This window comes from Strigops habroptila, chromosome 6 (assembly GCF_004027225.2).
Source record: "Strigops habroptila isolate Jane chromosome 6, bStrHab1.2.pri, whole genome shotgun sequence".
Taxonomy (NCBI): domain Eukaryota; kingdom Metazoa; phylum Chordata; class Aves; order Psittaciformes; family Psittacidae; genus Strigops; species Strigops habroptila.
Genome location: NC_044282.2, coordinates 16,002,669 through 16,020,404, shown reverse-complemented (window position 1 = coordinate 16,020,404; position 17,736 = coordinate 16,002,669). Strand labels below are relative to the sequence as shown.

At 43.3% G+C, this 17,736-nt stretch overlaps 1 protein-coding gene across 5 annotated transcripts in view; it reads right to left on the bottom strand.

The window, feature by feature from the left end:
• Positions 1 to 3,972: 3,972 nt before the first annotated feature.
• The window catches only part of SCML4 (Scm polycomb group protein like 4), an 80,947-nt gene continuing 67,183 nt past the window's right edge, over positions 3,973 to 17,736 (bottom strand). For 3 of the 5 annotated variants that reach the window (XM_030490543.1, XM_030490541.1, XM_030490542.1), the window contains exon 9: positions 3,973 to 15,781. In XM_030490543.1, the coding sequence (XP_030346403.1) occupies positions 15,656 to 15,781 (126 nt within the window). In that variant the 3' untranslated portion in view covers positions 3,973 to 15,655. The remainder of the gene's footprint in view (positions 15,782 to 17,736) is intronic. The other 2 variants (XR_003992002.1, XR_003992003.1) reach the window with 2 other exon arrangements.

The window sequence follows — 17,736 nt, the reverse complement described above, 5'->3', positions numbered from 1 at the left end:
AAAAAGATATGTAATTTTAGTGACAGAGAAGCAAATTGATGCTGAATATATGTGACACTTTTTCAATTTTCCGCTTGTTTTTCCTGATGGTGTTTTGTGCTAAACATTACATTTGCAGATGCAAAATTCAAAGAACACTTTATCTTCAGCACTGAGAAACATAACATGTAATTTGCGGCTTCAGCCAAGAGTGATGGCCTTATTAGTAATGGGAATTTACTGATTAACTGCTGTTAGCAAAACATCATCTTCAAACCCGTTAGTCTGAAACTGGCAGCCATTCTGTCGGCAGGAGCTTTTTTATTTCATCTCGAGGGAGTTCTGTGGAAATATTTCTCATTTAAACAGCGTTAGCCTTCGCCTTTCAGTAATTTTTATGGTCTCAACTAATAGGTTAACAATTGGTTAAGAGCAACTATCAGCTTAATGTCAAGTCATTCACAGGGAAAAGTTCAAGGAGAGAAGTAACACTATTTCAAAAGATAGCTTATTTTCGAACAAAGAGCTCCTGTCAGTTTGGAAAGCCGGAGGGGTAAAAATTAATGCAAAAGAGAAATTGAAAAATCAGCAGTAGGGAGGAAAAAGCCTGGGGTCTGAGTGGGGCTGAGAGGGGTGCCGGGGGAGAGCAGGGGGGCTGGAGGCACTGCAGTGCCTGGGGGTTACCTGCTCTCCCAGGAAGCACATGTTTGCAGGGTAGCAGGGCTTCACTCCCTGCTGCAGCTACTCCTGAAGTGCTGGCAGGGTAAGCCTACACTGCTGTGGTCGCTGCTGCTCGCTGCTCTTCACTCGTGCTTCAGGTCCCTGCAGTGAATCCAGGTCTGTGCTTGTTCATTGCCAGGTTCAGAGAATGTGCTTTACCCTAGCTCCTAGTTTCAGGATCATGTCCTCCCACAGGCCATCACGGTCTCCCCTCTCTTTGTTCATAGTTCCTTCACCAGCTTGTCCCACATTTTATCCTCTTTTTTTGTTTGTTTTGTTTCGTTTCAGTGTTTTCCCTTTTTGCTTACAATTCCTGTCTTTCCTATTTTCTCCCAGTCTCAAGCAATACCATTAGCCTTTCACCAGCTCCCAGTCTCTCATTTATGCCCAGGCTTTTGTCCATTCTCCTACCACCCTGTCCCTCAGCCTCAGCCCTCCACCATTGCTTAGGATGCATCTTTCTCCTTCATGCTTTCCAGGCACCAGCAGGGCACTGGGCAAGTCTACAAGGGATATGTATGTACTTCCTCTTAGCTTCTATGCCAGATGTCACAGTGGTCTACACACAGCTGGGAAGGAAAGTCCTGCTCCGCCATTGGTGGTGTGTGTGCAATCAAGATGGCACTGGCAGATAGATCTGCTCATTAGAACAAGTCTCATTGCCAGGGCATGAATGGAGGTTGGTTTCACCCCGCCAAGAGCCCTGCCACAGGCAGATCTTGGAATTATTACAGGGTTGGAAATGTGCGCCTTGTTCCCTCCAGAGTAATCTCTGCTAAACCGGAGCTCTCTGATCCTTCTCCTGGATGTGCAGACTGAGTCAAGGGCATGGGAAGCAACTCCTATGTCCGAATAGCTTCTTGCAGCTTAATGACTCATCTTGCCTGGACATAATTTGTAACTGGAAGTTTTCCTCAAAATGCAGCCAAATGAAAATCCTTCTTCCCAGGTGTGTTCAGTGTAAATGACCATGGCAAAGGAGGGCAGGCTTTCCTTGCAGGCTTTCCTTGCAGGCTTTCCTTGCAGGATTTCCTTGCAGAGATCTGAAAAGGCCGAAACACCCCTGGCATATTACATTCCCCTTTTGTCTGGTAAGCAGACCAGATACGCAGTCTATGCAGAAGACTGCATAAAAACTTCATCACCTGCCATATCCCAGCTCTTGGACCACAGGTTACTGACAGATGTGTGACAGGTAGGCAGCTGTATGAGCCAGACACTGACTGTTGTTATATGGGGTGAGTTCTTATATGGGGAAGGACCATCAGGCCACTACTGCCATCCCACCAGGTAATTAGGGGAAGAAAAGAGCCTGCTATATTTACATAACAACTATAAAATGCATCCAGATCTTTCCTTTGCTTTGCACTACCAGATTTGGCAAATGATGTTTCTTTCTTTCTCTCTCTGCATGTATATTTTTTATACACACACATATATTCATTCACTGCCCAAGATCTAAATCCTGATCTGTGAGCTGTGCAAGGCAGTAATGCTGATGTCTTATTTCCTTGTGTGATTCCTCATGGAGCTGGGACGTGAGCCCCAATGGGGATCTTTAGATGGAATAGTAAATGAAACTGCTGCATGGTGCATGTTATTCAGTGATCTTTAAGATCAATGCTAGTTTCCTGAAGTCCAGTCTACTCTATACACTTTCTATAATCAAAGGAAGGAGCTTTCTCCCTCCCCCCAGTATTTATTACAGACACTGTCTGAGCTTCAAACCAAGGCAGCGGAGCACTTTGTAGGCACATAAACCAACGATGAAGTTAAATTGCTTCACCTCAAAAACCAGGCTCTAAATGACTTCAGACAGCTTCTAAATATATTCTTTCTGGCTTTAAAGTCTGGAGATAAAAGAACTGTCTGGTTAAATAAGGGCAAGTTTCCCCTAGCCAGAAGAGCCAACAGGCTGCAGTTGATTGTTTAGTGGCACAAGGGAGGTATATGGCTGTGGTCAGGCTTGTTGAATGAACTGGGTCCTAATGGAGCAATCCACCAGGAATGTGAGCACCCACGCCAGGGGGGAGGACCCTCCGGTTATCTGCAGGCGCTGGCCCAGTGCTTCCTGCCGGTTCTGCCAAGGCCTTTGGCCACTCAGCACCGGGATATGTACTTTCCTGCTCTTTCTCCTGTGCCTTGAATGGAGGTGCAAGTGGCAAGCCACAGCCAGGGGTGAACCACAGTGGGAAGGCTACATATCTCACACGCCTTCATTTTTGGTTTTAGCGTGGGAAGGAACAGCATAACAAGAAACAACTTTAAAACATTTTTTTAAGTCTACCTTAAATTGAGAATTCAGAAAGAGGGGCCAGAATCAATGAAATCAAGGGATGACCTGAACCCACTTTTCTTTAGAGGAATCCCTAGGATATGTTCATCTACCTTTTCTGTAACATTAGATTTTGCAGCTGATTTCTATCCAATTACAGAGAGCAATACGAAGATAGGACCCTAAGACTATTATCCAGGGGCCTATTCTCTCTTTCACTGACGCGGATAGCAAATTGACTTCAAGGGAAACTTCATCATGCTGTAGTGTTGATAGCATCATGGAAGAAAGTGTAATTACAGGGCAAAAAAAGAGGGGAACCATTCAATGCAATGTGTTTCTTGGACGGCTAGAGCTGACTCTACATAACAGGCAAAGCATTTCTTATTTTCTAGGGGAAGTTTTTTAATGGTAGTTGAGCTGAGATTTTTTGGCTCTTTTTCAGGCTTTTTATTGAGACATTGCTAGAGTATTCCACTAGCTGCCAGTGTGTAAAGTGGGCAGATCAACCTTGAAATATTATGGTCTTGGGACAAATTTTGCTCTTGTTTTCTCCCCAGTGTAAATCCAGAAGAACAGTAATGACTTCAGCTGAGCCACTTCAGATTTACATCAGCATAAACAAGAGCAGGGTCTGCCCATGCAGATGCAGCCTGAGGGATTAGGAGTCTGCCTGTGTGTTGTACCCTTACTTCAAATTGACACCCTAGCCTTAATTCAGCGGAGAGCCAAAGAAACTGCTTGCCCTGCAAATGAGCATGGATGCTAATGTATTGCAGTAGGGATTTATCAACAGGCTGACACCTCAGTATCCATCTCTTATTTGCATAGCAGAGAAATTTGAATAAAAATGTGATATTAGCTCTGCAGTGGTCAGGATAGGGGGTAGTTCTGGCATTAGCAGAGCTGGAGGCTCAGCCACAGGGCGTTTGGTAGCTAAAAATGCTTTGCGCATCCATGGACACTGCAGGTGTGTAAAGACTGAGACCAGGCCCTTATTTAAAAAATACAGTTTATTAGATAAAACATACATAGAACCAAGTAAATGCAATTCTTTATTAAAAATACAGAAATAATTTTGCGATAGTAAAAGAAAGTACTGTCTTTTTCTATGAAACATAAATCTGAAGGTTTGGGACCTTACTTTATCACAGCCGGTCCCCCTCTATACTACATTCTTAAACATACTGCATCAAATTGTGAAACCCAAGGAAAAGTCTGTTGTACAAAACTAAGAACATTTAAACCAGTAATACTCAGCTTAGTTAAGATGCAAACAGTAGCCTACAGCACACAGAACAGTCAATATACAGCTATACATTAAAACATGCCTCTAAGTAGTGACAGAGAATCCACTGGAAGGAATAAGTTGCAAATGATAAAAAACAATGTCTGGAGAAATAAAAATGGAATCACAGTTTGACACTATATTTGTTAAATGGTTGCATGTGCATTGAAACACTGTACATATTTAGGATGAATATGTTGGACCCACCCATACAGAACATGCTAAATTGACAGTTATTATTTTGTTTGGATGCATGAATATGTATGAAGTGTACATATGGTAGGCAGGTGCATATCTGTGTACATACATCAGGCCTGTGTGTATGTACACATAGAAAGGCATACACCTCCATAGCTGAAGACAGATCACTTCAATAAAACCCTCCGAGGCAGGGTGAGAGCAGTACTAATATGCTGTTTGTCATAATCGTGCTGCTCCTGGGACTCCAGGCATTTTATTCGCATGTTATTCTCACTGTAAGTTCCACATTCATTTTACCTGAGCTCTCCCTTGTTTGCGTATTTGCAAAGTGAACACAAAACTATTCAATATAATGCAATGTTCACTGTTGGAGATGATTTATTAGGGGAGGTTTCGATAGCTGAGGAATGGCAAAGTATTAAAGGATTTGCTTTTCCAATAGGTGGAACTAAGGGACAGATGTCTTGTACCTGATTATTGTTAGCATCATATGGTAATCCTGGCATAATTAATAACATATCCTATATGTCATCTTTAGTAAGAATTCTTGGTTGAAAATGGAGAAGGCTTACATTAAGAAAAGTCGTAAGCATCTAAGCCCATGTAGGCATCTAAGCAACCCATATTGTGTATCGCTTCCTGACAATATCATAGAAAAATAAAATAATGCTAAAATATGGTGCTAAGTAAAATGAATGGAGAGCAGAATGAACATTAAGTGAAAGAATTACTCAGGCTTCACAGAATTAGAAATTACTTAGATTCAGAAAAGCACATTGAGCGGTCAACTTGAAACAAAGCTCGAGACTCATGGCAGTGACACAAAGGTTCAGGCTTGGCATCAAATGGCACAGAACTACATTGCTGCATTGGGACCTTGAGATGGTCACAGGGTAAGATGCTTTTTTGTTCCTCTCTCATCAAAAGAAAGCAAACCAAAACAGTGCTAAGGCAAAGATGTGTAAAAGATGGATACAGAAATCCTGACTGTTCTCTCACCAGTGAGTGTGACATCGGTATCATCTCGCTGACATTGGTGGCAATGGTCTAGATTTATATCAGCATCAGAAAAGAAGCCTAGGAAGGTTTACACAGCAGGATGTGATTGAAACACCCTGGAAAGCAATGGTGGGTGCACTGAGGGGAGTTGACACAGCCTTTTCTTTCCAGGGGGGCACTCAGGCAGCATCACCTGTGTTGCAGCCCACGGGGCTGAATTAACAGTATTATACTGATAGTGAAATAAACACAACTGTCTCTTGCCGTCAAGAAGAGAGTAGGAGCATGGTGACACCAGTGTAGCAGCGCTGGCTGGAGTAAAACCAGGCAGAATGGTGAGAACAAGTGGGATAGTCTGAGCCAAGGACTTTCAAAATACACCAGCCTTATATACACCTCATATCGAGTCACAAGACCTAAGACTGAAGTCAGCATCATTCAAACCCTGAATCTCACCATGACAACACATTTTTATTAAAAAAGGAAATCTCATTATTTACATCCTGTTTTTATTATGCATGCAGGCAGGTGAAGGAGGCTTGGTGAGCTAGTGTATGTGAGCTGATTTCTATGTTTTGAGAGCAGCCACAGAGGAGAAACCCATGTCTTGTGCTGGACAGGCTTCTGTTAGCTGCTGTGGGATCTGGATGAGAGCAGTTGCAAATGTGTTCTTCTGATGATGTGAGGTGTGGAGATGTTGTGTCTATCAGTAGTAAGTGGTATAGGCTGTAAAAAATTTGGGAGTGATGGAATGAAAGTGTTAGCTTGAACACTTGATTGTAATCAAATTGTATGTTCATTTTTCTTCTCTCTAGCAGGTTTTGCTTGAAAAAAATTCACTAACTTGATATCTGATGTCCCTTACAAAATGTACATTCCTCAGGTTGTACAGTACTGGGGAAGAGATGTCATTCACTTTTCAGGGAAGGCAAGAATAGTATATGGTAGTTATATAAAAAAGCCCAAGATTGCAAAATAGCTGCAGGATATGATGAAAGCAGCCCTGCTTATACAGCTGCTGCAGAAACTGAGGCTTATGTAGCAAATTACAGAACATTAAAAATCAAAGCTAACACAGTTTGAGCCCAATTAGCAATAGAAAAACTGATAGCTGCACATACATCAAAAAAATCCCTGTCCATGCTTCACTAGCCTTGGAAGCTGATGCTGAGGAGTTGGAAGAGAGCTCAGAGCAGCATTAGAAAGAAAAAAAAAAGGTGTGAGCAAGAGTTGCGCTATTTTGTGGCCTGATGTAAGGTTGCCACTTTCCAGCTGGATAGAAACTGTTCTGCTTTTATCCTTCACACTGTTTGGAAACAGAGACCCAGAGCCAAAATCTGATCTCATTCCCACTGGTAGAAATATGCAGTAGCCCCACAGAAGCTGCAGCCATTGCTCTAAACTCACACTTGTGTATCCATGTGTGAATCTGCCCTGCTTTATTGCATGTATTTCAGTATGAAGGATGGTGCTGTAAATATTGCAATGCCAGTTGCCATGCGGTTTTTCTTACAACACTTACAAGCATGGCCTTACCTCACTGCTGATTTTGTCTATGCCAACATTGCTTTTCTTCCCTCAACTGGTTGGCTCGTTCCTACCTTCTGTTGTCTATCACTGGCAACGGGCAACCTTTCTTTCCAACCAACTTCCTGATACTGGCTGAAAGCAAGCTGAAGCTGGACCTTCTCCAGGTCTGGGGTAGCGATGCTGGTGGCTCTGTGCTCATCACACATTGATGCTCACACCTGCCTAATGGTGTGTCATTCACAGGACCAAGCCTGGTCCATGTGGCCATCAGCAACAGGGTGGGAGCCAAGGATTCATCGCAGTGAGCAGTGTAAATGGGACTGTTCAAACCAATAAGCATTTAAGCAGCTTGAATATCAAGAGGCAGCATAGGAGAAGATGGAAGGTAGAGGGGAAAACTGTATTCACCCTGCATAAAAGTGCTGAACTTTCAATGAGGTATTTATTGCAAATAGTCATCAGCCAACTAGTTAAAAACCATCCTCAGAAAGTGCCTTTCATGCTGGTAAATGAAAGCAGTGGAAGGGGGTTTTTGTGTGAGATACAGAGTATGTAAAAAAAAATGCAGACAACCTAATTCAAAGATGTCAGCGCATGGTAGTCTTTGCCACAGCAGAACTGGTACTAGGCTCTATTCCCACAGTGGGGGAATAGGAAGGAAAAGAGGTGGGAAGTTCCAGAGGAAAGGACTAGAGAGCAGAGGAGGACTGAGATGGAGAAAAAGGAGGGCAGAGTGAAGGACTGACTGGCTATTAAAGCCCCATTTGGGTGCTATAATTCAGGTGCATAAGGAAGATGTAGGCAAGGCCTGTGCGAGAAGTCGGATGTGGACAGCACAGGGAGAAAGGCTGGAACACAGTGAGAGCACATGGTCCTGTGAGTATAGCACTAGATTCAGACCAGGAGGTCTGGGTTCAAACTCCTGGCTTCACCAAAGATCAGGTTTAACACTGTTGGGAAGGAGGCAATGGAAGTTCTGCTTCATTTTTCTTTGTGTTCTGCTATTTTCCCTTTGCATGGCTCTGGGAAATTCATGCCATCAATTTTTGTCTGTTTTCAGCATTTATCTGCAATAGGGAAGGAAGTCTGCCTCTAGGAAGCCCTTCTCCTTAGGTTGTCCCTTTTGGCTTATCAAGTTGTCAACTCTCTAGGGCAAGCCAAGTGTCTCATAGTACGCCTGCACAGCGCCAGACACAATCTCTACATGTCGTTGTGACACAAATACTGATGTTGAGTTTTGACAACAGCAGCCAATCATGCTTGTATTTGAACTGTTAATGTTGTCAAATGGTAGATCAGATACTGATCTCATTTACGCTGGTAAAAATGTAGAGTAACCCTACTAAATTTACAGCAAGGTCAATGGAAGACTGGAAGTTAGGTTGGCTTCTTGAAAACATATAGACTATGTAAGCAAGAGACTTTCTTTTACTACTAGGTTTCTGACAAGCATAAAATGAAAAGCACAGTGTATGTTGACCTGCTACACAGCTATGGCTATAGCTGCTTTCTGAAGCTTTTGTTCCACAAGAAAATTACTCTTACCAAGCTGATCAGAAGCCTTGTGGATGCTACAGCACATTAGAAAAGCCATGAAGAAGACAGATAGGTTTTAGAGACAGTCATTTGGTTCCAGTGGAACCTGGACATGTGGATCAATTCACAATACTGCCACTGCAGCAAATGCTCAGGGCCATAAAACACATTACAAATCAGGAAACCATCAAAACGAGGGATAAAATTAATCACTGGTCTTTCACTGGCTTGGATTCACTGAGATTCCAAATTCCTTTTCTCCCCTTTTCCTATGTTTCAGCTGAAAGACACTGAAAGCTGTGAAACTACTGCACTCTGAAATGTCCTCATTCCTGTACCGCTTAGACTTCAGTTTTTTCCTATTCCTCACTCCTTCAGAGATCTCTGACAATAAGAAATTTGTTGCCTGTATTTCATGTTCAAAAAGAAAAAGGCAGCATGATCTCAGTTTTGTATAACACCACGGGAGAACTCTGGGTGCTAAAGACACACTGCTCATATGCAGGGAAAGTTCAATATGATCCCGGAGACATGGCACAAACTCCATGAGAACCCCCGCGAAGCTTGGGACTTGCCCATATTTGAGCCCAGCCTTCCTAGCTGCTCTGCCCTGCTCTTATTTCACTCATTTCACAGCCTGTCTGTGCAGCCAAGCAAGCCTCTCCGAGCAGCATACATGCTCACACACTCTTCTGTTCAGCCTCAGATGCTGCTTTCTGGCAGCTGCCCATAGACCAAGAGGAACAAGACTCTCTAGTCAGAGATGGAGTCTCTTCTGAAGTCCTGTGAGCTATTCCTGTCCGATTATGGCACTACCAAGAGACTCAACCATTTGAAGTATAATGAAGTGCCGTGTGTGCTGAAGGAGCCAAAAATTGTGGGTCACTGGGACTGATCTTGAAAAGTTTTGTTTTTAAATTCCACCTAGGGCTTTGCCTCAGGAACATGTGGAAATGTCCCAGTGAAGTCATGTTTGAATCTGGGCGAGTTTCTGACTAGTGGCACGGCTGAAATCCTCAGCGCACGGGCTTTGGTTTGCTGCGAACTGGAAAACCCAAATCACCCTTCATGAAACTCGTAGCTAAAACACAAAGCTAACTGGAGAAGGTGTCTGGATCAGGTAGAGGTGCAGCTGGAAGAGCTCTCTACCAGGAAGCTAGCAGCTCTCCTGGGAGCATGGGAGAGCGGGCTGGCCAGCGGCGGCTGTCTCCGCTCTTTGTAAGGGAGGATGAAATAGCTTGTTAGGCTCTAGTTACTATGGGATGTGGCTGAAGCTTGACCTGGTTTATGAGCCAAGCCCCGGACTTACGAATTCAATAGGCAGACCTCAGTGGGACCTGGGTTTGGCCTAACATGCTTTATTTAGCGTCTTGAGTGAGGGGAACATTTTTCTTTAGATTACAGTTGAAAGATTCTTGGGTTTCAGCTGAAGTCTTATGGTGGCAATGTATTGCACACTCATATTTCTTTCTTTTTCTTTAATAAATCACATTTCTCCTGCACTTAGCCTCTGACTGAAACCCGTCTGCTTGAACTGCAGTAAACCTGACCAGTCAGTGATGTCTCTGTTGAAAGCAATGCTCTCCAACCACACTGTGCACGCATGGGCTGACCTCCAGGCTACCACATCCCCACCCACCCCTCTAGCTCCAGGCACCTGGTGGGGAGCAGAGGCTCTGGGAGCGAAGGGAGGCAGAAACTGTAAATCCACGTTTTCATAGCTGTACTTCTGAGGCACGGGGATTTGCCGGAGCTGGGGCCGGAATGAGCGAGTTCTGCTAGAGTCTATCAGATTTGCGAAGTACAGATGTGATAATACCACTGCAACCACAATAGAATTTACAACAGGAAGTGTTGCAGCTGTTGCTTATTAGCATTAGTGCAAATTACACAAAGTAAATTGTTAGCAGACATGTTTCCATAATATTTAAGTCATGGCAGTGAATAAAAGTGATTCTTTTTCAAGCGAAATTTTAGATTTTGAAGGGAATCAGTTTCCAATTGCCCATGAAGGGAGCATGGATTAGAGAGTAGCATGCAACTCTTACAAGGCATCAGAGGCAATGTGTGCAGCAACTTGCCTGCTTTCTCTGGTGAAGGTGGGTGAATTTGGGACCATATTTTTTGGTGAGAGAAGGAAAACCGAAATGGCTCCACATGACCAAATTACCAGTGATGGGGAGTGATGGGTCCCGTTCTGGAGCTACGTCAGTAAGGTTCTGCATACAGAAGTGCTTGGAAAGGGAGGGAGGCCCTTGCTGACCTGCCATTTCCCTGAATTTTTGCCCCCAAAGTGCTTTTTATGACTTATTTCCCTAGCAACCCCAAGCCTATTGATGTGGAAGCAGCCCATGCCAGCAGAGCAAATCCCCCAACGCAGGCTCTAGAGGGTGGATTTGGAGTCAAAATCTGCACAGCAACAGACTGAATGTGCATTCTGAAACACCGGGGTGTGACTCATAAATAACTGAAAGCAAAATCCCCTGGACCAAAACCCTGGGCACAACGCCTCTCTGTAGCCAAACCAGTTTCAAACCAGGGCAGTGGCTGGTTTTGGTCCCACCATACCTGCCGGCCTGCTGGACCAGCCCATTTGGGCACCTCCTCTGGGCATCTCCTCTGCCTTCGTCCTTGCCACATGGGGAAGAGCCAAGCAACCAGGCCTGATTGGGAGATGCCTTCCCTCCTGGGAGAGAGGCTGCAGTTCAGAGAGGAGGAGTGCCTATAAAGCATTTAATTTTAATTAATAAGATGGGGACATTTAATTCTTGCCTCCCTCCCCAGTGACAAGCCAGGACCAGTTGCATTCTGGTGGATATCTGATCCTGGAGATGCTCCTCCATGTGGTGAGCTGGAGGGGTCACCCACAGGTTCCTGATGTCTTTTTCCAAATAGAAGCCATTGAAAGGAAAAGACAGAGAGACACAGGAGGAGGGGAAAAAAAGAAGGCACTAACTAATTAACTAAAGAGTTTAGTGTATGTTTGGGGAAGATAAGAGCTGACACATTCCTGCCTGAGCTTGCTTAGCCCCCCAGATGGCTCAGCCAGGAAGGGAAGGATGCTGCACCTCATGGGCAGGAAGGGGCCGTGGGGTGGCTGTGCCAGGGCTGGAGGAAAGGCCGTCTGTGGCTGCTGGAGTTGGGGCCAGGCTTTGGAGCTGCTCCCTCTCTAAATTTGTACACCTGCTTCCATGCTGTCCTTTCATCCTGCCTTGCCCAAGCAATGCTGGTTGAACCAGAGGATGGTATGTGCTCCTGCCACTAATCCAACAGAGACATCTTTTCATGCCAAAACTTCATTAGCCCTTTTCTTATTATTTTGCTGATTATTGCTGGTTTTGCTGATAATGTTCTACTTAATCTCTCACAGACATTCTTTCTTTAAGAAGGAAAGAAGTGTAACTCATGAAGACTGCTGACAACCCATAGAAATTCAGTGATCAGTTTAAGGGCAATAACAGCCCAGAGTGATGCTTTACATGCCAGTCCCAAGAGTGCCTGCCTGCATTAATCATGTGGAGAGAAGCTGCTAACGCTGCAAAGGCCGCCACACTCCTCAGCCTGCCGAGCAAGACAGTGGGCTTGGAGTTATAGAGGCATTCCCAGAGGCATTTCTTGAAACTCAATGAGGTCTGGCTGGGGAAGGAGGCATTTCTTGGTGCAAGAGAAGAGGACGTGACAGCAGGTGGGTGGAAGGTGGCATGGCTGGCCTGTGATAGAAGCTGAGCTGGTCAGCCACAGTAGATTCAAGAAGATGGTCTGCCTGGACCACTGCCTCTGTGCTCCTGATGCTCTGTAACCATCACTCATGGAAGGGAAGAGCTCTCCCCAAATCCTTGGACTTTGCCTGCTTGCTTTTTTTTTGTAAGTGAACGCTCACAAAGTATTGAATCCGCCTGAAGCAACCAGAGTGCCTTTTCAGTGAGCTATGAGTGCTGAGTAGAAAAGAAGCACATGTATAGATAGCTTTTAAGGGTATGCACATCTACCCACCTGCTGGGAACAGTTCAAAAATACAACTGGGTTGGCTGCAATGTGAAGCGAGAGAGCTGAGAGAGCTACGAATGGAATAGCAAGTGAAGTAATTTGTATAAGCAATGTCTAAAGCAGCAGCTAATGGAGAAGCAGCTGACATGCACGTTCTGGCTCTTTAGTGCTTATTCTGAGGAAATGGCCTGACGCCCTCGGCACAGCAGAGCTGCTTAACTACCCTCACTGACAAGAACTGAAAAAGAAATATTAGTTACAATTGCAATATTCCTGCAGTAATGTTTGCATCCTAATTGCCTTTCAGTGAAAAAACCAAAAAGAAAACAAAACCATCCAGTGAGGAATTTTTGTTATGAGCATTACTTACATGTAAAATGAGTCCACTAACTGCCTCCCCTGTAAAAAACAGAACATTAAATATAGAATCGTAGAATCAACTAGGTTGGAAAATACCTTTAACATCATCAAGTCCCAATCTGGCCTGGACAGTCCTGTCGTACCTGCAAGTGTTATATCAAATGAGATAGCACCACTGACTGCATACGTCAGATACACATACATGGAAACTATTTCAGCATATTAAATGTATGAACATCATTGCCACCACAGGGTCTATAAATACTGCATTCATATTATCAGCCCTCTCAGCTGTAATGCCCAGAGTACGGGGAGGTGGAGGGAAGGGGTGAGGCTCTGAACTGAATGGGAAGGATTCTTGCTCAGGAAACTCTGTAGTTCTGGGTTGGTTTTTTTCCCACTCTCAGAACAAAATGTGAGGTTACAGATTCTCTGGGAAAATACAATAAAATGCAAAAATCTTCTTGGAACAAAAATGTTCCATTTCCAAAATGTCAAAATGATGTTTTGACATTACCAAAAGCTGTAGTTTCAGTTAAATAGAATTTTACGTTAGAAAGTGACATGCTTTTATGAAGAGTTTTGATTTTGACAAAGTGGGATTTTCCAGCATTGAAGCCATCTGATGAAGTCTAACCAGATTTGGCTATTGATATGCTACAGGAAGGTGGGTTTTTAAGTGGAGGAATTAAAATAACCTCTTTTAAAAAAGGAGAGGTTAACTGAGTTCAAAATTATGGGGGGGGCAAGCAAAGAAAAAGATTGTTTGAGGACTCTCTGCAGGTGATATTACTAATACAGCAAGATTTGTACATATTTTGGGGATTTTTGTGGGGAATAAAAACCTTTTTTTAAAAAGTGTAAGAGTGAAAAATGTACTGTACAGGTTTGATGTTGATGTGAAGATGCCTCTGCCTCAGACAAAAAACTGAACAGATTTCCATTCTTTACACCACAGACACAAGGGTGTTACGTTCCAAGCATCAGCACAATTACAGTTCGGTATATTTCATCACTTGATAGGATACAACTTTTCATTTAATACACTTGTTCAGATATTCCTGTTAAGGTTGCTTCAGCGTGCCAACAGGATTTGCTGAAAGCTGGTCAGTCCTGTAGAGATCCAATCCTGCGAACATATGCAGACAACTTTTTTAATTTGTGGGAGTAGTCCCCGAGTGTTTAGTGAAAGTCTTGTGGAATATGGTTTCTCATATGAAGGATTTTCAGGATTAGGCCTTGAACAGTTACCTTTCTGTAGGAGTTCTACCCTAGAAACATGCATCAAGTTGAATTTTATTCCATGAGGTATTTTTGGCAACAGTCTGTTCTACATAAACAGGGTTGGACAGTATGACGTCCTGCATATTATCAGGACCCCACTTCTCAATTCTATTGAGGCTAGCTCTAAAATAACCTGCACGTCTCGCAAATACTTGCTACCTCTCCTTGCCACACACTAAGGTTTTAAACTGTATGGATGTGTCCCTTTGTAGTCCTCCTTTGGAAGGATAAAAAGAGGGCATACCTATGCCGCCGATTATTTCCTCAGCCTGAGACATGTCTTCTTCCCCTTGGCTACATGGAATATCAGTGAGTACCTTTAAGATTTGAGTAAGACCATTATTTTTGATCCACTTGGGAAGGAAAGCCCGGCACATCTGCTGCATGCTGAAAGCCACAGCGCAAGCGGAAACCAGCCCTACAGCATCCACCCTGGACCTGACCATTGCCGCAAAGTGCAGAGATGTGCCCTGCATTGCTGCTCCTCACCGGGAATGCCCCCACCCAGCTCCCTAGCTTTTTAAAATGCAAAGAGAACCAAACCCAGAAAATCTGCTTTTTCTTAGAGTGCCACAAACTGTACACCAGAGAGGAACGGCTCAGGGAAGGGAGCCGACAGCTGAGCGTGCCAGACACCGTGGGAGCCATCCACCCCCTCTTCAGCGTAATGGGAAACATCCTGTCAGAAACACTCTCTGCATTTGGGTTTTCCTTGAATTAATTATCTGTAAGCGGTGACGGGCTTATCCTGCTGGGAGCCTGCGATTCCTTGTTGGTATTTACGGATGTGCTCGATAGCAGAGTCGGCATGGTCAAAGCTCATAAGACAGAAAGCACCATGGTATCAGAGCGCCAGCCTCAAGTCTATTAGGGCTGCTCCCTCTAGTGGGAAAAAGTACTTTAGCAGCAAACCCCCTCTTTTTCCCCCTATTTTCTTTTCTTTCTTTTTCTTTTTTTAACTTTTTTTTTTTTTTCTTAAGCGAGGATTTCAAGTTTTCCAGATCGTGCAAGACATGGGGAAGTTCCCATCAGACAGTAAGTGAACAAACGCTGCGCTTTCCCAGCCTTGAGCATCGGTGGTGGAGCTGGAGCCCAGCTGATGTGGGTCAGCAGTTACTCCTCCAAGATGGGCCCATGGCAAGTGAAGGACCCTTGGTTAGTCTTCCAGCAGTCCTCAGTGTATGCCGTAGCTGTGTTTGGTTTTGATTTTCCACTTCTGATTACAAAAATAGGACTTACTATAATCATAATAATATTAATGATACAAAATAATTATTGTAATTATATACTTTTTGGCAAATTATTAACACAAAGCATCCCAAAAGACCCCATTGGATTAAAAAAAGGTGACAATGCACAAATGTTAAAAAAGACAAAGTCTTTGTTAAAAAAGAAGGAAAAGCAATCTGCAAATTAATGCATTTCTGTAAGGCAACATGTTACCTTTTGTTTTCCATCTAGATTTAGGTCATATTCTGTTGTTGTTCAAGAAATTCTTAGAACTTGGCTTGCTTGAGCTTATCAATGTGGTAACACAGTTTCAGTGCAGGTCCTAGTTTCAGCCCCAGGTATTTCATGATCATGTCACTTTTCAGCAGCAACAAAGCATTGCCATCAATCTCCTGGTTTCAAAAGAGAGAAAGCAAATCAGAATATGTTAACCCCCTTCCAGTGCTGTGTCCTGACACATTAAACAAGGTGAATCAGAAACAGCATGTGTTTTAGAGTAGAGCTAGCTGAAATGTCATGCATTTTGAAATTTCATTTAAAAAATTGAAAACCTAGGTATGACAGAATTAAGCTCTAACAGAGGGTTTAAGCAAGTACTACTTTTTATTCTTCAAGGAAGTATAAGGGTTTTCTAGGTTTCCCATTGTTTTGCAAGTAAAACATGAAGATTTTTTAAAAATCAGGGTTGCTCTAAGCCCAACTCTGGGAAAAGCCAGTCAGCCTGGAGAGAAACGAGTGAGTGATGGAGAGGCAGAGAGATATGGCCTCATGAACTGCTAATAGCTCACCTCTGAATCTCAGTTCCAGCTTTGTTCCTAGCTATCTTTGTTTCACATGTCTCTAGTATACTTATATCCAGTGATATATATATATGTTTCCTTTTCTTAAATTGAAGACAGTAATAACTTGCTTATTTAATTGGATTTATTAATAAAATTTGTTCACATTCAATTTAAACCTCATGTAAGTGGAAGAAACTGCCACCAAGTTCAGCTGTTTATCCCAGACCTCAGTTGGCTTGAAAACCATTTGAAATTACAAAGTGCTGTACTGAGCACAAAGTAGCACAGGTGCACAGAGAAAACAGATGTTTGACCATGGACTGTAAAACACAGAAGCTTTCAGCTACACTGTCCTTCCTTCAATCCTGAGCTTGTCTGTTTTTTCCTGACTATATTAGTGGATCTGCTAAAAAATACTACCTCTCCCCGCAGTCTCCACCACACTTAACATACCTGGAGATCAGAGCTAAAACATCACTAGAGCTATGTATGTGTACATACATATATCCACTAATGCTGTATATATTGTATTCTACAATTCTGATGGTCAGATCTTTCCTCTGTGTTCCATTATCTACTAATTAAGCAACACTATGGATCCTAATTTGCCCTGGTCATTATTATTCCATTCTGTAGGTGATTTAGCTGATGAGCAGTTAAGGTCACTTTCTGATTAACTCAATCAATTAATGCTCTTCATTTTGCAACCCCCACTTTATCCGTCATAGAAACTGTCTTCACCTTCCCCCTCTCCTTCCCATTATTTTAAGGAAGCTAAGGGAAAGTAAGTATTACATGCAATTAATATTTGCTTAAGAAAGTAAAAAACCTCCTGTAACTGTGGTGCTATAGGGTAAAAACAGCCAAGGGTTCGGTGTGGAGGCAGCTGTTTCTAAATGTTGAGTTCAGCATTTTATTATTTCTTTTGTTATTACTGTGTAGGGGTCAAAATTAAACTCCATGAAAAGAGTATGCCAGAGGGAGCATTCATATCCAATTAAATATCCCATATTAGTCATGTCCCTGAGCAGATTGTTGGCTTGACTTCTCTGCAGTTTTACTGTGTCATCCCTTTTAAAAATAATTTAAAAAGAAGGATACTACAGCATGATCCCCGAATCCGCAATAGCTCCCCCAAAAGATCTTGAACTAGGTCTGGAACTGGTAAAATTCAGTGCCACCAGTGCAATGAGCTTGTTTCACGTGAGTTGAGATCTGGCCCACTGCATGTTAGAATATTGCAGGAGATCATTGCCATCTTCCTGCAAGGGGGTGGACACAGCATACGTATGAGAAAGATGAAAGTCCCCTTCTTCATGGGTGTTTAAGCAATTAATTCTGAGTACAATCAAAGACTTCAGGATCTATAGCCTGGCTGGGATATATATCACCCTTCTTTTGTATTGTGCAGTGTCATGAACAGACACCAGCCCTGGCAAGGCCACCACCTGTGACAGGAGTGCAGCGAGTGGCAGCTCCGTGGTCAGTGCTCAAACCCTCAAAGATGGAGGTCTAGAGAAAGATGCATGCTCGTAAGTCTGATGTCTAGCACTGGCAGAGACAGG